We start from the raw sequence: 26,247 nt of genomic DNA on the forward strand, positions 1-26,247 counted from the left end.
CTTTTAATTTCATGGCTGCAATCACCATCTGCAGTGATTTTGGAGCCCCCCAAAATAAAGTTTGACACTGTTTCCACTGTTGCCCCATCTATTGCCCATGAAGTGATGGGACCAGATGCCATGATCTTCGTTTTCTGAATGTTGAGCTTTAAGCCAACTTTTTCACTCTTCTCTTTCACTTTCATCAAGAGACTTTTGAGTTCCTCTTCACTTTCTGCCATAAGGGTGGTGTCATCTGCATATGTGAGGTTATTGATATTTCTCCCGGCAATCTTGATTCCAGCTTGTGCTTCTTCCAGCCCAGCGTTTCTCATGATGTACTCTGCATATAAGTTAAATGAGCAGGGTGACAATATACAGCCTTGACGAGCTCCTTTTCCTGTTTGGAACCAGTCTGTTGTTCCATGTCCAGTTCTAATTGTTGCTTCCTGACCTGCATACAGATTTCTCAAGAGGCAGGTCAGGTGGTCTGGTATTCCCATCTCTTTCAGAATTTTCCACAGTTTCTTGTGATCCACACAGTCAAAGGCTTTGGCATAGTCAATAAAGCAGAAGTAGATGTTTTTCTGGAACTCTCTTGCTTTTTCCGTGATCCAGCGGATGTTGACAATTTGATCTCTGGTTCCTCTGCCTTTTCTAAAACCAGCTTGAACATCTGGAAGTTCACGGTTCACGTATTGCTGAAGCCTGGCTTGGAGAATTTTGAGCATTACTTTACTAGCGTGTGAGATGAGTGCAATTGTGCAGTAGTTTGAGCATTCTTTGGCATTACCTTTCTTTGGGATTGGAATGAAAACTGACCTTTTCCAGTCCTGTGGCCACTGCTGAGTTTTCCAAATTTGCTGGCATATTGAGTGCAGCACTTTCACAGCATCGTCTTTCAGGATTTGAAATAGCTCCACTGGAATTCCATCACCTCCACTAGCTTTGTTGGTAGTGATGCTTTCTAAGGCCCACTTGACTTCACATTCCAGGATGTCTGGCTCTAGGTGAGTGATCACACCATCGTGATTATCTGGGTCGTGAAGATCTTTTTTGTACAGTTCTTCTCTGTATTCTTGCCACCTCTTCTTAATATCTTCTGTTTCTGTTAGGTCCATACCATTTCTGTCCTTTATTGAGCTCATCTTTGCATGAAATGTTCCCTTGGTATCTCTGATTTTCTTGAAGAGATCTCTTGTTTTTCCCATTCTGTTGTTTTAGTAGCTAGTTAATAGTCTGTTAACAATTTCCTGCATGATATACAAGATATGTGTAGATTTAAGTATTAACTCATGATGGTAGTAAAAGAAAATGATGACTAATCTTCAACACATCTATGAGTAACTAAGAAGCCTCTAGTTCTCTCAGGTCTCTCTCCTCGTTTCGTCAATCTGTTAGTTCCTATTCATACTTAGTGCCATGACTGAAATTCAAATTCCCATTGTCTCTCAACAGTAGTCTGTTGTCTATTTTTCTTACCTCCATCCTGTCAATTTTGCTGTCAAATTATCTTTATAAACACAAAAACAATAGTAGAGGCAGCCCTCACCTTTAGGGGCTTTTTATTGCCTGTAGCAGTGGTTCTCAAAGTGTGGTTCCTGGAGTAGCATCACCTGAGTACTTTTAGAAATGAAAATTTCTGAGCCCTACACTAGTCTTATTGAGAAACTGGTGACAGGGCCCAGCATTCTGTATTTTAGCAAGCCTTGAGGTTGGTTCTAATATGCACTAATGCTAGAGAGCCAATAGCTTATAAATACACTTAAAATTCCTTAGCATGGCATCTATATGGCTTTTTGTATTCCTTGCCCAGCCTCTGTTACCAAAGTACTGTTACTACTCAGCCCTCTTTAGACACCCTGGATTGTTAGTGGAACACTCTACTTTTTCATTTCATATGCCTTGGCACACTAAGCTAGCATGACTTTCTTTTTTGTCTGGTGAACACCCATTCACACAACACTTCAAGGGCAGCTCAAACCTCACCTTTCTGGGAAGCTTTCTCTTATTCCTTTAAGTAAAGTTAACCACTCTCTCCAGTATACTCCTAAAACCTTTTGAGAAAACCCTGTTTTAATTATGTGAATGTATTCATTATTTGTCTCTCTCAGTTGATCAAGCATTCTTGAGAGTAAGGATCATACATATTACTATTTATTTTGGAAAATCCATCTTAAGCGTTTTTAGCTCATAGCAGGATCTGTTAGTTTTCTTTACTCTGTGATTTGATTTCTGCACAAGAATTTTTGAGATGATATCACCTAAATAACATATCAAAATGCTTTGAAAATCATGTAGTATTTTGCAAGGGTAAGGTACAAAAATAATATTCCATTTATTATTGAAATAAACATCCAGAAGGTGTTTAACAAAGCACTATCAGTATATTATGAGATGCTTTTTGGAAATGGCATGTGTGACTATTTGGTTGTTTGGTAATGTGAGAAATTGTGTAACGTGTGACAAGCACACATCAGATATGCTATAAAGATATGTTTCTGTGGTGTGAACTCAAGAAACATATCTTTATAGCATATCTGATTGCTTTATAACATGTTTGTTGTCAAAGCTTGCCCTGGCATCATAGAAAGAAAGAGATATGGCTTGAGCTCATGCCATTTTTTAATCAACATTTGGGATAACTAAAAGAAGCCTATCCAAATTCCTAAGTCATCTTTTAGGGTTTCTGCAGGGAAGACTTAATTAGAAAATTCAGAATTAGTCCCATTTTTCATTTCAAATAAATTAGATGTGTGTTACAATACTTGCTTTACTTACTACATTTGCTTTCTGACCATGTTAATGACATAATATTGGTTGAACTGTCACACATTCATATAATATTCTAGATGTTGAATTTAGCTAAGGAAATCAGACATAAAATGTTACACAGACTCATCTTTTTAGAATTCAAATATAAACAGAAGAAGATTGCATGAACATAAAATAACATTCTAGCTGATCTGCACTGTAAATTGCAAATATAATTCAGGGAGAATTTAGAATTCCTGTGTAAGAGTCACCTATGAGAATCCCTCAAGGGAAAAAAAAAGATGGAAAGAAAGCATTGTTAGTTTATGAGGATCCTAGAAGTTTGCTGTCAGAAGTTTGTTTTATTTTTCCTATGTGTATTTCCTATGCTAGAGTCGCACACATATACACATATACCAATCTCTCTCACAAAAGGATAACTCCTCAACATACTGATTTGAGATCTCTTTCAGGTTATATTGGCAATGTGGTTGATATATTGTAATTACTAAGTTAGTGAGTGCTTGTGTAGAATTGAAGGGAAGGTTTTGAGAGTTTTAAGGTTACATGCTCTGCAGATAAATTACTGTAAATATAAACATAGGATTGTGATGTATAAACATGTATATTCATACTGAATTTGTGCTTTCTTGTGTATATTTATTTTCTACTATATTTTAGGATATTAATAGAAAAAGTACGAATGTGGTGGAGTCATGGGGTGGAACCAAAGAAAAACAAGCTTATACCCATGTCATCTTCAAAAATGCCACATTTACATTTACGTGGGCATTCCAGAGGACCAATCAGGGTCAAGATGTAAGTTCCAGGCACTTAAAAAAAAAGAGCAAAGATGATACTCCTTGTGGAGATTTATACAAAGTGCTGACTGAAATCTACTGGAGGAAAAGACTTAGCTTTTTACTGATGTGAAATCAATCATTTGGTTATGCGTAGACTGGTATAAAATGATATATATATATATATATACATATATTTATTTGTGTTTTGAAAGCAAGACTATGAAATGGAATGTCAACATATCTTAGAATTGCTCTACCCTTTGAATAAACATAGCTGTTGAAAGTTTAAGAGGAAGAAAATCTTACTTTGTAGTTACTTAAAAACTTACTTGTAAGGCTTTCGGAGCCTTTGGGAAGGCTGGGAACTTTCTTCCTCTTCGTCTGAATGATCTGTCATTTGCTCAGATGCCGTTTCTTGGTGTTGGTTTGTTACTTCATGACTGTCACCTTCTGTGGCTTGAAGACTGTATATATACATGTTGTTGGGTTAACACACAGAACTATTCTCTTTTACTTTCTGCTAGAATAGAATAGACCTTAATCCTCTCGTAAGTGTTTTCCATCATATGCTTCCGGTACATGTTATTGTTGTAGATCTCCATCATAATAACCTTCTGAGGGTGGGAATAAGGTAAATCACTGTTGAAGACGCTGCCTTAACACTATGATGGCAGATGGAGAGCGTTTTCTCTTTTCTCTTCAGACTTTCATTGAGGAACCTGTTCCTCAGGTTTCACTTGACTCCAGCTGTGTTTTATGAGAGTTCAGAGTCTCAGCCTGTGGGGTGTGAACGTGCTATAGAAGACTTCCTGGCCTCCCTTTGGTCTTTGCCTCAGACAAAAAAGCATTTACGAAGCTGCTCTCTACTAGTGGTGCTCCCTGCTTGATGAAAACTAGACCTTAATTGACTCAGTGTCACAAGAACGAAAAGTATTAGTAAGATCCAGGTTTTTACTCTCTGTTGTGCATCTGGTAGAAGTCACAGTGTGTCGGTTAAGGAAAGTGCTAAAGAGGGAGAGGAGACCCAAAGAACCGATGCAGTTGCATCAATGTCACACAGTTAGTTTAAGTAAGGACTTTTTAATCCTTGGTCCAAGTCTTTTTCAACTTACCACACTGTAAACATCATGATAAACACGTTTATCAAGATATTTAGACTATATCAGAATAAACAGTGATGGGGGATATCATATTGGTTCTTCCAAGTCTATACATATGCCTGCATTTTTCCCATTTATTATATAATCTCATAGTGATTGTGGCAAAATTCCTGGAACTCCATAACCATGAAAATTAGCTTCTAGTGTTAAGTCTTAGGTGCTTCCCTGGTGGCTCAGAGGTTAAAGCATCTGCCTGCAATGCAGGAGACCTGGGTTAAGTCTTAATAATTTTAAAAAAGAAAAGTACCAAAAAACAGTACTATTAATCTACTGTCAGTTATAAACTGCTGGGTTAGAATACTTTGCTTAGTTATTTTGGTGGTATGAACATAAAACAATCTGGTTGTACAACTGAGTGCCAAGGCAGAAGTCATTACTTTCTGCTCTCTTTTTAGAATAGACGGTTCATCAATGACATGGTGAAGATTTATTCTATCACTGCCACTAATGCAGTTGATGGGGTGGCGTCCTCATGCCGTGCCTGTGCCCTTGGTTCTGAACAGTCGGGCTCATCGTGTGTCCCCTGCCCCCCAGGCCACTACATTGAGAAAGAAACCAACCAGTGCGTGGAGTGTCCACCTGATACCTACCTGTCCATACATCAGGTCTATGGCAAGGAGGCTTGTATTCCATGTGGGCCTGGGAGTAGAAGCACTCTGGTAAGTGGGTCTGTATTTCAGTTACCCCCAGGAAAGCATGTATTAATAGACAAACTCAAAGGTTTCTCTTAATGTTTCTAATTTATATTTATAAATGGCTTTTTAAATTCCCTTCCTTATTTTACCTTGCCTTGCATCTATTGAATGCTTAACATGTGTCTTGAAAGTGATAATTACTGGGGACATAGAATATTAAGAACATCTAAATAAGAATAACTTCCCAAAATATTAAAAGTGATTTCTTATATATTCCATTATGGCAGAACAAGTAAGCTGCCTCTCTATATGTAGGCTATAGGTGTATATGGAGAACAGCAAGATTATCTCGTAACATTTTAAGGGAAAAGATTGATGCTATATTATAAGTGAAGTAAAAAATAGTTTCATGTCTATTTGAACTGGCATGATAGGACATTTTGGCTATTGGTTAAAAATACCTTTCCACAAGAAACTAATCTTAGAATAACTTCACTCTTTAAAAAATTCTAACTCTTCTGAACTTTGCTTAGAGAAATCTAGAGTTTAGAAATTTTCTATATTAGAGTGGTAAAATATGCCATGACTAAAACAAAACTACTGAAATAGTTTTTCCATAGCAGCTAATGCTTTCTTTCCTGCCATATTGTTTTTGCTCTGTTTTGTTTTACATTTCTTAATGTTTATGGTCAAAGGACCACTCAGTGTGCTACAGTGACTGCTTTTTCTACCATGAAAAAGAAAATCAAAGTTTGCATTATGACTTCAGCAACCTCAGCAGTGTGGGCTCCTTAATGAATGGTCCCAGCTTTACCTCCAAAGGAACAAAGTACTTCCATTTCTTCAATATCAGTTTATGTGGGCATGAGGTGAGTTCTGGCAAGGTGAGATGGGGCTATGTTTTAGCTCTGATTGAGCTGTCTTCTGTGTTGGTGGACCAATAAAATCTCTATGGAAACTAACAGGCAAATGTCAGATAGTGAGCTTTGACAGCTTAAATCGTTTGTTGCCTTCTAGCATATTTTCTCCACCAGCAGCATCCTTGTCTGGTTCTCAGTCCATCAAAGCACTTATCCAGTCAGTTGAACCCCCAAAGCTTGAAGCTATGGTATAAGGGCTTTGAGGATCTTTCATTTTTGTAAAGATGGGTCAGGTTTGTCAATCCCACCTATTTCTTAGGCAGAAAGTTAAGGTTTGAGAAAGTTTTATTGTTGTTTTTCTGGTCAAGTTTATGTTAAAAAGAAAAGACTTTTCAGAGGAAGTTTGTCCAAAAACAAAATGGAAATAAGCAGGGGGTAAGTGTCAGTTGATGAGGTAGCCTCTGCTAATAAATTATGGGATTTAATTTTCTTTGGGAAGAAGTGGAATGTTAATTGATACTGGTAAGGGGAGAGTTACAGGACTATGTATCCAATAATTTTGTGGGCATACAAGGTTGGAATTGGGATGTATATATTCACCCTTAGCTAAGTTGAAAATATAATAAGTCATTTTCTCCATATCTATTCCCTTCTTAACTCCTATAGTCTTCATTTTGAACTGCTGTGCCAAACTTTGTACAAAGGAAATAAAAAGAGATCTCATGACTACCGAGGTTTTCAAACAGAAAGATCTATACATTTTTACGTGGTATGACATTTGTCCTATCCTGATTTTACATGGGGCAATCCAGCACACTCACTTGATTAATCGCTAAGTTCACTGAATATATAATTATATGTTAAATACCTATTGTGTTAAATGCTGTGTAAAGCAGTGAATATGATTAATTCCATTATATTGGGTTGGCTGAAAAGTTTTTCCAGTGTTTTCTTAAAATGTTACAGAAAACCCAAAACAAACTTTTGGCCAACCCAGTATATCACGCTTCTTCTCAGTCTCCTTCCTGTATGACCACTGTCTTAGCTTTCGTCTTCTCTCTTCTGTCTTCCTTCTCTTTCTTTCCTTTTTATTCTAATTCTTTTACTGTTATTCTCTTATTCCTTTCCTCAGTAGTTTCTCTCTGCTCTTTTTCTTTGTTTCTCAAAGAATTTAAGCTTAGTAAAAATATATTGCACCTGTATTGTGGTGAGCAGGCTTGGTGGAGAGAAAACATTTTATAGGTTAAGATTGCTAGCTGCATTAAGAAAGAGAAATCTTTGTTCTTTATGCCCATCTGTGCACATTTTACATCTAAGACCAGTAAAATAGTGTTTCTCTTTTTCTTTATATATTTCTTCACATAAATTATAGAGTAAGCTAAAGTGCTTTTTAGTGGAACTACAGTATATTTAAACATACTACATTAAAAAAATTAAAGTCCTCCCAGTTTTATAACTATCCTCCAAATGATTAAAAAAGTAAGCTCCTGTATTCCCTTCAACATACGGTAAACTTGAGCAGATCCACATCATTGAGTCTAAGAGTAGGTGAATAAAAACACTTATAGTGACCAACTGTTTAGAATTTAGATGTTGTCCTAGATTTTTATATTTTCTTTTTTAGACTTGCCAATACTTTTCTGCCACACACAGGTCTATTCAGGAGAAGGAAGAGCAAGTGTTTTTTTTTTTCTTGGCATTAAAACTTTCACCAGCAGTTTTCCATTCCCTTTGTATGCATTGTTGTCTGAAGAATTGAAGATTTCATAGATGACTTATGTTTCCTTAAGTCGAGTGGCTTTCCTCTGGCACAAATGAAGTCTGTAGTTGGGGGAGCAGTGCAGCCTTGAATCACTGTATTCATTAGAATGTCAGATTTTAACCCTGTTTGAACATTGAAATTGGGTAAAGAATCTGCCTGCAATGCCGGAGATGCAAGTCTGATTCCTGGGTCAGGAAGATCCCATGGAGAGGGCATGGCAACCCACTCCAGTGTTCTTGCCTGGAGAATCCTATGGACGGAGGAGCCTGGTGGACTATAGTCCATAGGGTCACAAAGAGTCAGACATGACTGAAGTGACTGAGCACCCGAGAGCTTTTAGAAAATGCTGGTGCCTGAGCTCCCTCACCAGATCCCTGAAATCAGAATTGTGGTGAGGAGAGAGCCAATGATCTGCTAGAATCACTAGGAAGCTGAGATCCAGTTTAGAGACTTACCTTCAGTAAAAACTTCTTTCTGACTTCGTTTTCCTAGGGGAAGAAGTTGGCTCTCTGTACCAACAATATAACAGACTTTACAGTAAAGGAAATGGTGGCAGGGTCAGACGATTACACGAATTTGGTAGGAGCATTTGTGTGCCAGTCAACTATTATTCCTTCTGAAAGTAAGGGTTTCCGAGCAGCCTTGTCATCACAATCCATAATTCTGGCAGACACATTTTTGGGTAAGTTTCATTTGGTTCATATATTCATGCATGCATTTGTTTAAAATTATGGTACTGATAACTTGTCTCTGCAGTGGTGCTTACCATAGGTGATTAAAACCCACAGATAATTCTAAGTCATCACTTTATAACATGGTTTAGAATTCCCTACAAGTAAGGTCTTTTGATCATTCTTAATGAGTATTAGAAGCTTCCAGAGTTATGTATTAATTCATATGACATGTTGATCTCTGGCAGTCTGTGCCTTTCATCAGATTTTCTAGGAATTTAAGAGGCAAAATAATAACAACCTCCCAAACTGTGAGCAAAAGAAGAGTAAACAAACACAATATAGACTCAAATCATAATATCTGTCACCAGTTTTCATCATCTTTTCTTATACCAGAGGAAATCTGGTGACAAACAGCAAGAATGAGTGTGCTAAATTTTATTTTCCATCTGCCCTTTCTATCTCTGGTCTGGAAAGTATAGGAAACTTTAAAAATAATTCAAGTCCCTAACTAGTTATTCTTAAGGATCTGGTTTATTAAAATATCTGGAGTAGGATTAAGGATCTAACAATGCATATGATAACCTAACAATTTAAAGAGCTTCTTAGATGATTTTAATCTGCAGCTAGATTTGAGTCTATAGATTGAATCTATAACCATTGTTATAGACTCTGGACTTCCCTGGTGGCTCATATGGTAAAGCATCTGCCTGAAATGTGGGAGACTTGGGTTTGACCCCTGGGTTGGAAAGATCCCCTGGAGAAGGAAATGGCAACCCACTCCAGTACCACTTACAGACTCCAGAAGAATTTAGCGCCAAGGACAGTTGCTATAATTTTCAGCACCAAGGACAGTTACTGAGCTTGCTCTCAGCATCAGAACTCTTAGAACAAAGGTTGCTGTTATTGTTTGCATTTTGACTCTGCTATCATTTTGCATGGGGTTGATGGGTGGGGAACCCTAAGAGCAAGGAAAGCCTTGCTTTTAGATAAAACAAAATTTGAAGTTACTGTCTGGAAATATTTAGGGCATACAAACTTTTATTTTGTCAAGTGTGTTTATAATGAATGTGAATGGATAAAAATCTACATTGGCAAGGTAGCCCAGCTCATTCGACATAACTTACAAGAGGCTTAGAGTTATAATAGTAGATTGTTGAAATGTTAAAACTAGAAGGGACTATGCAGACCATCTAAATTATTGCATGCATTTTACAAATTCAGGACACAAGAATCAGGGAAGTGAAGTGACTAAAGCAAAATTGCAAAGTTAAGGAGTAGAGTATTTTTTATTCTGGAAACCTTGTAAGGTTTATTATTCTTAACAATAATACATTAATTTTACACGATATTTCTAGTTAAAGTGACAGCCTCAAAATAAAGCTATTTTCTCTTTAGATATAGAGACTAAGTAAACCTAATTTTCCCATATTGCTTAATAGTTTCTTTTTTATTGTCATCTAGGAGTAACAGTTGAAACCACATTGCAAAATATTAATATAAAAGAAGATATGTTCCCAGTTTCACCAAGCCAGATACCAGATGTGCATTTCTTTTATAAGTAAGTGAACATGCTGCTTCTTTTGATTATTTTCTTAATTATAAGGACATCACTTCAGGGTTTCTAACATAGTAGCTTATTTTGAATAGATAATCAGTAGTTGGTTCTTAAATGAAAGACTTAGTAAAAAATAGGAAACATGGAATATTTAGAAAGCATTATGTAATTTTTCTCACATATATAATCTTTTAAATAAGGCAATAAAGAGACTCTTCATTGTCTAGGCAGTAATTATTTGTAATTCACACATCAAAACATCAGCCTAAGTCACTATGACCTCTAATACCTTAAAAAATTCTTTTGATTATAATTTTGATTATAATTACAATAGCTCTATTAATCCTTTGATGATAGCATATCTCTTTACCTGTGGAGCAGGCAGCTTTTCATAGGCAGTGAAAGTAAATGAACTAAGTCTGTATTAAAATTCTGAATTGATGAACTTTGATAAATTTTTCATTTATTCATAGAGCATAGGGGCAGTTATACACAGGACATTTTTGTTTATGAAGTCTGTGTCATATTTGTTTTGTGAAATGACCTTTGCCTTCTAATAGGTCTTCTACAACTACAACCTCTTGTGTAAATGGCCGATCAACTGCTGTGAAAATGAGGTGTAATCCTGCTAAACCAGGAGCAGGAGCCATTTCTGTCCCCAGGTAGTTTTATTTCAATATGATTCTGCTATGTATGTATGTATCAGGAAGCAAAACTCTTCAGAACCTTGCTATTTTAAAACATGTTCTCTATGGGTATAAAGCAGAAAGGGAACAAAGAATCTGTAGATTTTAGTTTTCCAGATGTGCTGCTTGCCTGTTAAGAGGTATAGGTCCTTGCAAGTCTCAACACTTTCAGTCTCCTCAGTGACAGATTCTCATCTTGTTTGCCTGCATGTCTTAATTATCTTGAGAATTATTTAAGTAATATATAACTATATTGTTTGTATCTTTTGATTGAGGCTTACTATCTAGTATCAGTTTTCTTAAGAGCTGGATTAGGACTTTCCCTGGATTATAGTTCTTTGTCAGCAAGGAACTATCTAGGTGACCTAGATTAAGCAATCTAACCTCTTTGTCATAGTTTCTTTCTCTATGAGGGATGAAGGTCAGGTTAGATGAGTTTCCTGTTCTTGAGTTCTCTAATCACTGGTAATGAAATCACCAAGTTAGAGTCTGACCTGTAGAATACATAGCATCGTTCCTTTAACTGATTGGCATTGAGCTGTTAGCTGTCCACAGTCTGCTGCTGCTAGATCTGATTAATACAGCCACTTTGGTTGGGAACAGTAAGAGAAACTAAGCAATTTTATGAATTTAAAATTGTAAACTTAAAAAATGCTTTCATAGTGTCTCCTGATTTTTATTTTGTATAGTTATTCATTATCTACCATGTAGATTATTTATTTCTAATCTTTTTAGGGTTAAGGTACCTTTGGATTATAATTTGATTTGCAGATTCTTCTCCATCAAGCTAGCAAAAAATGTATATTTAAAAAAGTGATTGACTTAATTTTGTTTTTGTTACTTTCACTGTAACTTTTATGAAATTTTAATAAATCCTGCTTATATTACATCAGGATTGGAAATTAGTGGTTGAAGCATTGATTCAGTTATTTGGGTATCTTAAAAATAATTACAGTGATAACATCGTATTTTGAGTTCATTTCTGGGCATAAAGTCACACTAGCATTCACCTCTTACCAACTCTGTTTCATTAATTTTTCTCTTCACCTATTCAAGGTGAGATATGAATATGATGAGCACAGAACATAATAAAACTGAAAGAAACAGAGGGAGCCTGTAGCTCAAGGGCATCATGTGGTGGAGGATCCCTGGGCCAGCATCCAAGCTGGAGTCGGGGCAGCAGAGCACACTTTCTTTGTGAGGAGGTGTATCCAGAGATTTGTTCACTATGCTCTGATATCTCACCATATTGCTTTGAGTTCAGACACTTCTATTTACTAGAGCACTTCTGAGGTCCTTTTTTGGACCTATCAGCTCAGTTCTCTTGGTCTAGCCTCTGGGAGCCCACATGAATGACTTCTAAGGCCTCCTTCAGGAGCCTCTATGACTTAAGCAGATAATACTACTGAAGTCAAACGCTGTCCTTTAGAAATGCACCATTCTAACTCTCCCAAGGTGGGTTCTGATGTTTTCATATAATGAGAAAATGATAGTCTCATGATGTTAAATGATGGCATCTAGAAACTAGCTTTTTCCTTGTGAGAAGAAGAAAACCTCAGGCAGTTTTTTTCTACTTGACTACCTTTGCAAGGATTTCCCAAGATCAGATACAGCAGAATACCTTGGAGTGTCTATTGTAAAACTGATTTTTAGGCCTTCACTGAAACCGAAAGAAGCTCCAAATGTTAAGCACCAGAATATTTATAAAACCACAAGACAGTTCTGACATGTTAAAATTTGAGAACCATTGATCTTAACCCCCATTTTGGAAAATTTTTTTTCTGAGACAGATTCTCACATTTTGTTTTGCATTTTAATTTTTTGAAATGCTAAATTAAAAGGTTGTGGTCTACAGGGTGGATTCTGTCATATTTTCGTAAAACTGTTCAATTATGATGCATCCTGCAGTTTGGGACTGCTGCTCTAGGGAACTGCTTGAACCTCACAACCTAAATGTGCTCAAAGTGAAAGTTGCTCAGTCGTGTCCGACTGTTTGAGATCCCATGGAATAGTGCATGGAATTCTCCAGGCCAGAATACTGGAGTGGGCAGCCTTTCCCTTCTCCAGGGGATCTTCCCAACCCAGGAATCAAACCCAGGTCTCCTGCATTGCAGGCAGATTCTTTACCAGCTGAGCCACCAGGGAAGCCCAAGAACACTGTTGTGGGTAGACTATCCCTTCTTCAGTGGATCTTCCTGACCCAGGAATCAAACCAGGGTCTCCTGCATTGCAGGTGGATTCTTGACCAACTATGAGCCACCTGTGCTGACCTTTCCTTCTTTCTTGAATCTTGAATTTCCGATCAGGGCACAAGGGGGCGCTCTGCGATCAGAACATGAGAAATGGAAGCTTGTACGGAAAAAATCAGAATATTTTTTTAGCTGTAGGTTTGAGTAAAGATTTCCTACTAACAGTAAAGAAATGTTAACAGAGCCAAATTTACTTAGGCTACTTTTGAAGGGGGTTTAATTTGCATTTTTCTTTTTTGAGCTTTAAATTCTCCAGGAGATAAAGAAAGGTTCTAACTAGGCAATTGCCCTGTGAAATCTCATATGCTTACCAAGAAGTCACTATGGAAAGACCTTGGCAGCTCAGAAAGGGTGCTGTCCCTTGGAATTCTCTCTTGGCAAATAACCTTACAAACCAGGCAAAGGTGACTTTAGCAGTAGTGATGTTGACTGGGGCTCCGTGTCTTGGTGACCAGGGAAAATGTCACAAGATCCCCAGCCCTGGGGAAAAAAAAGAGATTGTCTTCACAGAAAGCGAAAGGGGCAAGAGAAATGGAGAACTGTGTGTTCTCTGTGGATCTCACATGCAACGTAGAAGGAGCAGCAAACATCCTGGGCCGCCCACAAACCTGCAGTTGGAAACTCCAGCCTGTCTGTTTGGTCTGGCAAATGAAGTTGGTTTCTAATTCCACAAAGTGTCTGGAAGATGTGAGACATTTTCGACGAAAACTTAACAGCATGATGTCTGTGGCAGGTGAAATCAGAGAGCTGGAGTGGACTTTTGAGTTTAATGCAGTTTGTACCTTGGCCAAAGAATAAATTGCTAACACAGTCGACCACTAATATCCCTAAATAGATGCCTCTCCAGTTTCTACCTGAAAGGCTTCCCAAACCCCTAATCATGATCCTATGTGGTTAGAGGAATTGAAGATTCTCCTTTCATTAGGAAACGTTTAGACCTAAGCATTGTGTCCAGAGTACTTTTTCAAAAACATGAGAAATTGCTGTTAGTTTTATCTGGAAAGATTTAAAAAGGTTTGAAAGTTTTTTTAAAAGCCTTATTGGAAAACAAGCAGAGGGAACCATTTTTACTCTGATAATGGAGATGTCATTGCACATTCGGGATCCTCCCATCAAACCCATTTACTCGACACAGTAGGAAACACTGAGAACCCTGGTTGTATGCATAGCTGTAGAGTGTCAGTCACGATGGGATGATTTCCTGATTCTGTTGTTCTTTTTATGTCATCATGCTTTTATCTTGTCATTTCCTCCCATCCTTCGTAGGCAGAGATTTGCAAATAAACACAGTAAACAGAGGGAAATAGCACATTTATCTGGGAACTCAACTGATCTGCAAGTTGTTGGTGCCTTCCTTTTAATGACTCATCTTCCCTCAAATAAGGTTGTCTTTGTTAATGTTCTGAGTTAGAGGAATATCCTCCTCCTTTATCTCTTACAACTTTTAACCACGTTTAACTGCTTGGGTAGTTGATAAATAAGTCCAAAATCATTCTGTGAAAACCTCCTTCAAAACCAAAATTCATTTTTTTTCTAAGTGTAGCTTCTGAGGAGATTGTCTCTCACAAAAGGGATGCTTCACAGCTCTGTCTTGAGTTTTCAGAGGTTGAGCACACCAGGGATTTCTTCCACAGGCTCTAATGAAAATCTCTGTATCAAAGTCATTGGATCTATTGGCTGCTAGTGTAGTGCTTTTGTTGGTAGTTGGGGAAGGACCGTTAAAGCCAAAACAGTTGTCTAGTCATTTTAATTTATTAAGAGCCAGAGAATAACTATTGTTTAAATGAGTTCCTTGTTTATTTCTGTTCTCTGCACCCTTTAGGGACAGATAATATATAAATTCATATATAGGTTAAAAAGGCAATAGAACTCAATTAAAATCAAACATGTTCTTAGAACATTAAAAAGTAGGGAGGCATATGAAAGGACTGTGATCACAAGTGAAAACAACTGAAACACGTTATGATCAAGAAATAGAAGGAGGAAGAGATCAAATGGTGGAGTAGGACAACACAGAGCTCACCTCCCCCCATGCACGTGTCAAAAATACATCTGCGTGTGGAGTGGTTCTCACTGAAAACACACTGGAGACTGGCAGAAGGACTGGTGTGCACCCAGGATGTAAAATGAAGAGTCACATGGAGTCAAGTAGGAAGGGAGGAGAAGTGGTCAGGATGGACCCCTGCCCCTCAGAAGGGACACAGAAGAGGAAGGAGACGTCACAAGCTGGGAGATCCCCCTGAGGAGTGAGTGGTTTCAGCTACGTAGTAAACGCTCCAGCCTTGGGGTCAGACAGGCAATGAAACCATCAACAAAATGAAAAATAGCCTGCGGCTGCTGCTGCTGCTGCTAAGTCACTTCAGTTGTGTCCAACTCTGTGTGACCCCATACATGGCAACCCACCAGGCTCCCAGTCCCTGGGATTCTCCAGGCAAGAACACTGGAGTGGGTTGCCATTTCCTTCTCCAATGCATGAAAGTGAAAAGTGAAAGTGAAGTCACTCAGTTGTGTCCAACTCTTTTTGACCCCATAGACTGCAGCCTAACAGGCTCCTCCATCCATGGGATTCTCCAGGCAAAAATACTGGAGTGAAAAATAGCCTACTGACTGAAAATGTTTCCTAATGAGATGCCCAAGAAGGGATTAGTACCCAAAATACATAGACAGCTCATACAATTTGTTGATTTAAAAAAATGTACAATATGAGAGTTGCGAGTTAAGTTTTATTTGGGCCAAAATGAGGGTTGCAACCGGGGAGACAGCACCTCAGATAGCTGTGAGAAACTGCTCCAAAGAGGCAGGGGGGAAAGGCCAGTATATATGTGATTTTTGGTGAAGGGAGAATACATGCAATCAAGCCCATATTTTTCCAGTTTTCCGCTAGTCTTATGAACACTTCACTTATCACGAGGAATAGTGTCACCAGGAAGGATTTTAGTACTTTTCTAGATATGAAGAGATGCAAGAATTGAGCTCATAAAATCAGCTCCTGAGAATATCTAACTGTCTGAAGACCTGTCTTGCCAATTTTCCCAGAGCACAGAGTGCCTCATTTCTGCTCTCCACCCTGAACTCCTTTGAGGGTGTTGAAGATCAGCAGCAGAAGTACATGGTTTAATCCTTCTAAAGGTAGATGGCAAGCACCCATGGCAAGTGCCAATTTGTAGTTGACAAACGCAATATTTTTAAAAGAACACACACTTTAAAAATTGACAGAAGACCTGTATACACATTTTTTCCCCCCAGAGAAGACATACAGATGGCCAAAAGCACAGGAGAAGATGCTCCACATTTCTAATTATTTGAGAAACGCAAATCAAAACCACAATGAGATATCACCTCAACACTAGTCAGAATTGCCGCCATCCAAAAAAGTCACAAATAACAAACGTTGGCAAAAATGGAGAAAAGGAAACTGTAGTACACTGTTGGTGGGAATGTAAATTAGTGTAGCTAACTAGAGCCAGATGTCCTGGAGTGTGAAGTCAAGTGGGCCTAAGGAAGCATTACTAAAGCTAGTGGAGGCAATGGAATTCCAACGGAGCTATTTCAGATCCTAAAAGATGATGCTGATACAATGCTGCATAAATATGCCAGGAAATTTGGAAAGCTCAGCAGTGGCCACAGGACCAGAAAAGGTCAGTTTTCATTCAAATCCCAAAGAAGGGCAATGCCAAAGAATGTTCAAACTACTGCACAATTGCACTCATCTCACATGCTAGCAAGGTAATGCTCAAAATCCTTCAGTCAGTCAGTCAGTTCGGTTGCTCAGTCGTGTCTGACTCTTTGTGACCACATAAATCACAGCACGCCAGGCCTCCCTGTCCATCACCAACTCCCAGAGTTCACTCAGACTCATGTTCATCGAGTCAGTGATGCCATCCAGCCATCTCATCCTCTGTCGTCCCCTTCTCCTCCTGCCCCCAATCCCTCCCAGCATCAGGGTCTTTTCCAATGAGTCAACTCTTCCCATGAGGTGGCCAAAGTACTGGAGTTTCAGCTTTAGCATCATTCCTTCCAAAGAAATCCCAGGGCTGATCTCCTTCAGAATGGACTGGTTGGATCTCCTTGCAGTCCAAGGGACTCTCAAGAGTCTTCTCCAACACCACAGTTCAAAAGCATCAATTCTTCAGCGCTCAGCCTTCTTCACAGTCCAACTCTCACATCCATACATGACCACTGGAAAAACCATAGCCTTGACTAGACAGACCTTTGGTGGCAAAGTAATGTCTCTGCTTTTCAACTTCTATGTAGAGTGCATTATGCAAAATGCTGGACTGGATGAAGCACAAGCTGTAATCAAGATTGCCAGGAGAAATGTCAATAACCTCAGATATGCAGATGACACCACCCTTATGGCAGAAAGCGAAGAGGAACTAAAGAGCCTCTTGATGAAGGTGAAAGAGAAGATTGAAAAAGTTGACTTAAAAATTCAACATTCAAAAATGGAAGGCCATGCATCCAGTCCCATCACTTTCTGACAAATAGATGGGGAAACATGGAAATAGTGAGAGATTTTATTTTCTTGGGCTCCAAAATCACTGCAGATGGTGACTGCAGTCATGAAATTAAAAGATGCTTGCTCCTTGGGAGAAAAGCTATGACAAACCTGGACAGTGTATTAAAAAGCAGAGACATCACTTTGCTGACAAAGGTCTGTATAGTCAAGGCTATGGTTTTCCAGTAGTCATGTATAGATGTGAGAGTTGGACCATAAAGAAGACTAAGCACTGAGGAATTGATGCTTTCAAACTGTGGTGCTGGACAAGACTCTTGAGAGTCCTGTGGATAGCATGGAAATCAAACCTGGTCCTAAAGGAATCAACCCTGAATATTCCTTGGAAGGACTAAGACTGAAGCTGAAGCTCCAATACTTTGGCCAACTGAAGCCAAGAGCCAACTCATTGGAAAAGACCCTGGTGCTAGGAAAGATTGACGGCAGGAGGGAGAATGGGATGACAGAGGATGAGATGGTTGGATGGCACCACCTATTCAATGAACATGAATTTGAGCAAACTCTGCGAGATAATGAAGGACAGAGAAGTCTGGCATGCTGCAGATCATGGGGTCACGAAGAGCCAGACACAACTGAGTGACAGGACAACAACTGTGGAAAACAGTATGAAAGTTCTTTAAAAAACTAAAACTATAACTACCATATGATCCAGCTATTCCACTCCTGGGTGTAAATCTAAAGAAAATAAAAACACTAGCTTGGAAAGGTACACACACCCTAAAGTTTTATAGCAGTATTATTTACAATAGCCAAGATATGGTAAGTAACCTAAATATCTATCAATGAATGAATGGGTAAAGGAAATGTGGTATATATTGTGCTGTGTGTGTGCATATATATACACGTGTGTGTATATATATATATATACACACACACACACACACACACACACACACACATACCTATATATATATATAATAAAAAGGAATAATATTCAGCCATAAGAAAAAATTAAATCTTGCCATTTGCAACAATGTTGGTGAACCTGGAGCATATTACATTTAGTGAAATAAGTCAGAGAAAGTCAAATAATGTATGACATCACTTAAATGAGGAATTTAAAAATAAAACTAGTGATAGTAACAAAAGAAAGATTATAGAGAACAAACTAGTGGTTACAAGTGGAAAAAGTGAAGTGCAGAGGGGTAAGATAGGGGTAGAGGGATTAAAAGGTACAAACTGCCATGTATAAAGTAAATAAGCTCTAAGGATATATTGTACAACACAGGGAATATAGCCAATATTTAATAATAACCTTAAATAGAGTATAATCTATAAAAATATTGAATTACTCCGTTGTATACAGGAAACTAATACAATATTGTAAATTGACTGAGTTTGAGCAAGAGGAGAGTTAAAAAAAGCTGGCTTAAAACTCAACATTCAAAAAACGAAGATCATGGCATCCGGTCCCATCACTTCATGGCAAATAGATGGGGAAACAGTGAGAGACTTTATTTTTTTGGGCTCCCAAATCACTGCAGATGGTGACTGCAGCCATGAAATTAAACGATGTTTGCTCCTTGGAAAAAAAGCTATGACAAACCTAGATAGCATATTAGAAAGCAGAGACATTATTTTGATGACAAAGGTCCATTTATTCAAAGCTATGGTTTTTTCCAGTAGTCTTGTATGGATATGAGAGTTGGACTATAAAGAAAGCTGAGCACTGAAGAATTGATTCTTTTGAACTGTGGTGCTGGAGAAGACTCTTGAGAGTTCCTTGGACTGCAAGGAGATCAAAGCAGTCAGTCAATCCTAAAGGAAATCAGTCTTGAATATTCATTGGAAGGATTGATGCTAGAGCTGAAACTCCAATACTTTGGCCAACTGATGTTGAAGAACTGACTTATTGGAAGAGATCCTGATACTGGGAAAGGTTAAAGGCAGGAGGAGAAGGGGACGACAGAGGATGGGATGGTTGGATGGCATTACTGACCTGATGGACATGAGTTTGAGCAAGCTCCAGGAGTTGGTGATGGATAGGGAAGCCTGTGTGCTGCAGTCCATGGATTTGCAAGGAGTTGGACATGACTGAGAGACTAAACTGAACTGAAATTGACTATGAGTCAATAAAAAAAGTTTATGAAAAGTAACCAATATCCAGATGTATCCTAAAATACTGAATATCAAGATTGAGGCTAGAATCTACCTTGTATCAGTTTCCCTATATTTTTCTTCATTCACAAATTAATTTATCCTACTTGGGGAAAAAATGAAAAAATTCTATTAGAAAATTGTTAACAGTGTATACTTTAAACACTAACAAATAATCTTAAGATATGGTATAAAAATATCAAGAAACAGTCATCAAGTTTTGTGATCAAGTTTGAAATAAAGATGATAAAACTTGACACATTTTAATTTCACTTCAGAAAATACAGAATCATAGATAAAAGGGACTAGAGAGTGTCAGTAAATTTAGTTTCTCCAGATCTTCAACAGATTCTGACTTTTGGTAGTTAACCCAAGTAGAAGCTTTAGAAAGAGAAGGATTTGCAGGAGACTGGTAAAATCTTCTAGATCTAGACTTCTAGGTCAAAATATCTTGTGTTTAAACCCCATCATAAGTGACTGATACTCTTCAGCCTTAAGGCAGATGGAGTTAGAGCAACATGCAATGAATTTTATGGACCCTACATAAGAAGAGTTTCTGGCCTATGACAAGGCATCCTTAGCAGAAATAGGATGAACTTCCTGAGATTCCAAAGCTGAAAACAGACAGCAGAAAGTCAGAGAGCATTGCCTTGACAGAGGATGCCAGTCTGTATACCCTGAGACCAAGGAACCCCAAGAAAACTACAGATGCCCCACATGAAGGAAGTTCAACAACAATAGTGGCCTGATACCAGATGACAAATGTTCTTGGCACATTAGAGAGTGGCCTTTCTCATCAATCTCCTGAGACTAACTCTAGAAGGGTTGGAAAGGTACTGACAACATAGATGAATTTGTCTTACCTTTGGATTTTGAATAAAGTTTAGGGAAAACTGTTTACAGTGATTTATCAACTATCCAAATATTATTAATAGATTTTTTAAGGTGATAATAGTTCATAAAAACACAAGGTTCTTCTCCATGGATTCATGATATGAACCAGCTAGATCCTGTTTTAGGTAAGATGATTCATTCTGAAGAGGACACTACTAACTGATTTATGAAATATATTCCATTTTAGAATCCAAGACATAACTTGCTACAAAAGATTTGTCTGAATTCTTACACATTGCTAGAGCCACCCTGATTGATAAAGCAATCCCAGAAGCAAAACTGGGAAATTAGAAAGCCTGTTACTCATTTCTCATTAAACCAAATCAAGGTTTACCTGGTTGCCCTTTGAATATGTGGTGGTTTCTCTACCTATAATTAACAGCACGTTGGGCCATCCTGTAGAAGTCTAGCTTCCCATACCCCAGCTATCCATGACTTTGTCTTGTTTCTTTAAACATGTGCCCATTGGTTTCTATGGTGATCATGCAGAGCAAAAGTTATGTAGAAGCACAATTAGTGACACCTGAAAAAAGCTGGTTGGGAAGTAAAGATGATGGTGACCCAGGCCATCAAAGGGAAAAGTATTTCACAAAGATAAAATGTTTATATTACTACATTTTTTTCTCATATCTTTCTTCTGTTTTCATTTATGTATGTAAGCATGATTGAAATCACTACTGCTTCATATATTCTTGTTTTCTTCCCCAGGGAAGGCCCGATTCAAACTGTGAAAATTAGGTTCATAACAAAGAATCAAATTTTGATGCTCCACATTTCTAATGATTCATTGAGTTAAAAGAATTTAAGAATCGATTCTAAACTAAACTGCTTTTAACCTAAGACTTTCTTTTAAAAAGTGAAGTCTGCAAAGGGAATGCACTGAATCATTGAAGTGTTTTGACACTTAATGCCAGCTTTATAAATTATATCGATGTCTTGATTTTTTTTCATATTTCTTTGGATCTACCAGTTCTTTAGAAAGTGATGTGCATTGTTAATAGTCTTTTATATTTTGCAGTTCTTTAAACTTTGTCAAATGGTTCTCTCATTTTATCCTTTATAACCACCCTATGAATGCAGTATGGCAGACATTTTGCTTTTGACAAATTACAGGAATGACATGGTGGGGAGGGAGGGTGAATCACTTATGGAAAAACATAAAATCATTTGAAAATCCTAGTTAGGACTGTAATCCAAGTCTTCTGTCTTGCTTTTTGCATCTTTGATTGATTTTCTCCTTTTCTTTTGTTGAGTTCTTTTTTTCAAACTTTAGCAGACTTACTCATTCATTTTCCCAATAGAAACATTTTTTTCCTCCTGTTAAAGTTTTTCTGTGTTGGAAAGATAAAGTAGAAAATAATTCTGGGAGAAAAGATTTGAACAGGAAAGCCTCTTGGTAATTTTTGCTAACTGATCAGAAAACTGTATTTTGAAAGTTGTAAATAATTGTTATGCATATAATAATTGTGTTCTTGAATAATTTCTCCAATTGGTTACCCAGTTTTTTTTCAAAAGAAAATTTGAAGTTGCTTTTACTGATCTGGAAGGTAGAGGGTAGGAATAACTTTTTAGGTGGCATGGTTTTCGTCTATTGTAATTTCCTGTTTTTAAAAAATATCTCTCTGTATTTTTTATTCTGAATGTATTTATTATTCCCTTTCTATAAAATGAGAAATTAAAGCAAGTGAGAGAGTCAAGTCATTTTTCTGAAGAGTCACTGTTCACCATTGTTCATAGCTGTGACAAGACTGGGCCTCTGTTTCTGAAGCATGTCATATAGAACGTTGCTGTTTTTACATCCCACCCATGTTCACCTAGTCTACAGCATACAGACACTTTGGAAAGTCAGACATATAAAAATGCATCAGTTATCAGGCGTGTGAATTTGTTTCAGTGTTCATATTAGAGTACCTTAGAATGTACTTCCTGGTGGCCCAGATGGTAAAGATTCTGCTTGCAATTTGGGAGACCCAGTTTGATTCCTGGGTCAGGAAGATCCCCTGGAGAATGGAATGGCAACCTACTCCAGTATTCTTGCCTGGAGAATTCCATAGACTGAGAAGCCTGGCCTGCTACAGTCCATGGGGTCACAAAAGAGTTGGGCACGACTGAGTAACACTTTCACTTTTTCAGAATACATTTAGTTAACTAAGAGTATGAAATTTTAGCTTTCTGATAGACTGAAGTTTTGGATAGTGAATCATCAGAAAGGCATTTGAAATGAAAACTTAAAAAGGGGTGTTTTTTGGATTCTCTGTATTATTGTGTGTCTGTCGTTTTGCTATTAGTTGTTTCAGGGCACCTGCACTTTGCACAAGCTAAGGTCTGAAGGAGATTTTCAGGGCAATGCCTTATATTTACACAGCTTCACTTAAGGGAAGTGTAGTACACAAGTTGAGGGAACTATATTCCCCTGGTTTTAATGAATTCATGAACAAAACAGTCATTCCTATTAGAATCTTTCTGAATAGTTTCTTGCTTCAGTCAATAAGAATTTTGTATCCAGTAACAGCATGTTAATTTTTGAGCTATGCCATGTGTACCTGTCCTTAAAATGAAAGAGATAAGTTGACATAAAAGGCATACCCACCAGAAAGTAGGATTTTAAAGTCTGCATGCAGGTCCTGCCTGATGGTTGGTTCAGTGCAATCCCTCATCTGGGTCCAAGCCTTATTCATCATCACTGAGTGCCTTTTGTCAAAGGAAGTCATCCTCAGACTGAGGAAACCCAGGATTGCAGAACCATTTACATCACTGAGCTGTGTGTTGACTGATGGTGGTGTTTCTTTTTAACATTAGACAATTTTGTTTGTATGTCTTTCCCCTATCCTCTCCAGACCATGGACCTCTGTGTCCTTCTGTCCTCTAAACCACCTCACTTCTGTGCAATTACCTTAAACAGAAACTGCAAACCTCCTTCACCACCTAGTGCCCATATGCCCAGTACTCAGTCACTGCCTTGTTCTTGAAGCTCCCATGACAAGACCTGCTTGCACTTTTGCTCCGATTCACTTACCATTCCATTCCTATGGCAGGAATTCCCTTGCGTCCATCCCTTTTATTTTAACTCCTATCTAGAATATTCTAGACATGGCTCAGGCATCACTTTCACCAATAAACTTCTTTGGAGCTTTTTTTTTGGTCATTACCTGTGCCTGTTTCTCCTTTAAAAAGAAAAAAAAACTTGATAGAGATATAATGCACACACCATTGTAATTCACTCATTGAAAACATACACTTCAGTGGTTATTGTATATTCTGAGTGTGCAACCATCAGCCTAGCCGATTCTAGAACCTCTTCATCTTTTCGCAAAGAAATCCCATACCCTTTAGCTATTATCTCCTTAAACCTAGTAAGTGGTTCCTAACTCTAAGCAATCATTAACCCATTTTCAAATGTTTTATAGAGCTTCCTATTATGGACTTAAATCTGGATAACATCATAAAAAATGTGGAATTTTTATTTGCTGCAGTCACTATGCATAATATTTTTGAAGTTCATTCAAGTAGGGGCATGCATCAGTACTGCATTGCTTTTTAAGGTGGAGTAATAATTCATTTTATGGGTATACCATGTTTTGTTCATCCATTCATCTGCTGATGGACGTTTTCATTGTTGCCACCTTTTGGATATTATGAATAATGCTGTTAGGAATATTCATGTACAAGTTTTTGTGTGGAGATAGCATTTTTATTTCTTTTGGGTATTTCCCTAAGAGTAGAATTGCTGAATCATATGATAATTCTGTTTAATTGTGTGAGAAACTGCCAGTTTCTTCCAAAGTTGCACCATTTTATACTCCCATCAGCAGAGTGTAAAGACTGCAATTGCCCAGCACCCTCCCAACTTTTGATTCTAGCTATCCTGGTTGGTGCAGAGCGGTATCTAGTTGTGGTGGTGTCTCCTTGAGACTTTTTCCCATGTGTTTCCTCTGCATCTATGTATTGCTTCCCAGTATGCAGTATGTGCTCAAATGTTGATTGGACTCAATTGACTGTGTTACAAAAGCTGTTGATTTTGTTGTTTTCCATGATTTATTTCAGCAAGTGTCCAGCAGGCACCTGTGATGGATGTACATTCTATTTCCTGTGGGAGAGTGTGGAAGCTTGCCCTCTGTGCACTGAACATGACTTCCATGAGATTGAGGGTGCCTGTAAGAGAGGATTTCAGGTAAGGGGCAAACTGTCTAAGCAGAACTGTGTCATTGAAGATACAACGGTTCAGTCCAGTATCACATTACAGCATAGACATTTAGATTCAATAGTGTGGCTAAAGCTTATAGTTAACTTAATGAGACATTAATATATATCTAAAATAAAGTTTGATACCTATACTTCTGTATGCTGAGGTAGCTGAAGATGTGTACTGGAATTGGGAAAATAAATTATACAAACAGGTTGTAGACTATGGGTATTTACTGAGATCATAAAGAAATGATATAATGAATCCAAGATATAGCTTATAGAATGCAGTTATAGGTATAATTAAGATGAGGATAATAAAACTGACTCTCCACAAGAAGCATATATAAAGAGTAAATCTTATGTGCACTCACACACGTTAATCAAGATCCTACTCTATGTTTTCTCTGCATTCACTTACTTGTTTTTTAAAAGTAAAGTTAGGATTCTATTTTGTTTTCTTTATACATTTAATATATTTCCCTTGTCATTAATTTTTTTAAAAAATGACTTTTTTTTATAGAGAAATGTTCCCTGGTGGCTCAGACGGTAAAGCGTCTGTCTACAATGTGGGAGACCCGGGTTTGAGCCCTGGGTTGGGAAGATACCCTGGAGAAGGAAATGGCAATCCACTCCAGTACTATTGCCTAGAAAATCCCATGGACAGAGGAGCCTGGTAGGCCCCAGTCTATGGGGTCGCAAAGAGTCGGACACGACTGAGTGACTTCACTTCACTTCATTCTATTATGTATGCAATTTGGAATTTGATAATTTCCCTGTTGATCATTTAAGAAAAAATTGAAAATCATCTTTTTGTAAATAACTCTATAGTGAATATCTTTGTTAGACATTTGATTCTTTCCTTAGAGTTTATTGCTAGAAAGATATGGCCATTATTAAGGTTCTCGATACTTATTATACTATTAATAAATTGCTTTGGTTACATCAATTTGCTCTTATACTAATATGATGTTTGAGAGCACCCACTTCACTATACCAGCTTTGACTAGTACTATATAAAAGCACACTTTTCCTCTTTCAAAATGACTTACTTACTACTTCATCCTCTCTAAATTCCATTGAAATTACACTGAAGGAGCACAGATGAGGGGATTCATCAGTACCAGTGGTGAGGACCCTGTTGGAAAATGGACATCAGAGGATCAGAGATTCCAGTGGGATTGGAGGGCGTGGCAACCCATTCCAGTATTCTTGCCTGGAGAATCCCCACGGACAGAGGAGCCTGGTGGGCTATAGTCAGTGGGGTCTCATGAGTAGGACACTACTAAGTGACTCAGCAAAGAACACAGCACACCAGGTAGATGGGATAGAAATGACTTTCAGGTCAGCGTGGAGCACGCTAGGGTACTGACTGTGGACGGTGATCAGAGAAGGGGGCTGTTCTATCCAGGAAACTCTTAAAGAGCTTGTAGTTGGCAGG

At 37.9% G+C, this 26,247-nt stretch overlaps 1 protein-coding gene across 1 annotated transcript in view; it reads left to right on the forward strand.

Moving 5' to 3' along the window:
- Window positions 1-26,247, forward strand: part of ELAPOR2 (endosome-lysosome associated apoptosis and autophagy regulator family member 2) — a 213,075-nt gene that overhangs the window by 173,515 nt on the left and 13,313 nt on the right. Inside the window, exons 13-19 of the mRNA XM_068973179.1 lie at window positions 3,415-3,552; window positions 5,092-5,355; window positions 6,027-6,200; window positions 8,446-8,635; window positions 10,089-10,185; window positions 10,743-10,844; window positions 24,669-24,795. Of these exons, the coding sequence (XP_068829280.1) occupies window positions 3,415-3,552; window positions 5,092-5,355; window positions 6,027-6,200; window positions 8,446-8,635; window positions 10,089-10,185; window positions 10,743-10,844; window positions 24,669-24,795 (1,092 nt within the window). The remainder of the gene's footprint in view (window positions 1-3,414; window positions 3,553-5,091; window positions 5,356-6,026; window positions 6,201-8,445; window positions 8,636-10,088; window positions 10,186-10,742; window positions 10,845-24,668; window positions 24,796-26,247) is intronic.

This window comes from Capricornis sumatraensis, chromosome 5, assembly GCF_032405125.1.
Source record: "Capricornis sumatraensis isolate serow.1 chromosome 5, serow.2, whole genome shotgun sequence".
Lineage (NCBI taxonomy): Eukaryota > Metazoa > Chordata > Mammalia > Artiodactyla > Bovidae > Capricornis > Capricornis sumatraensis.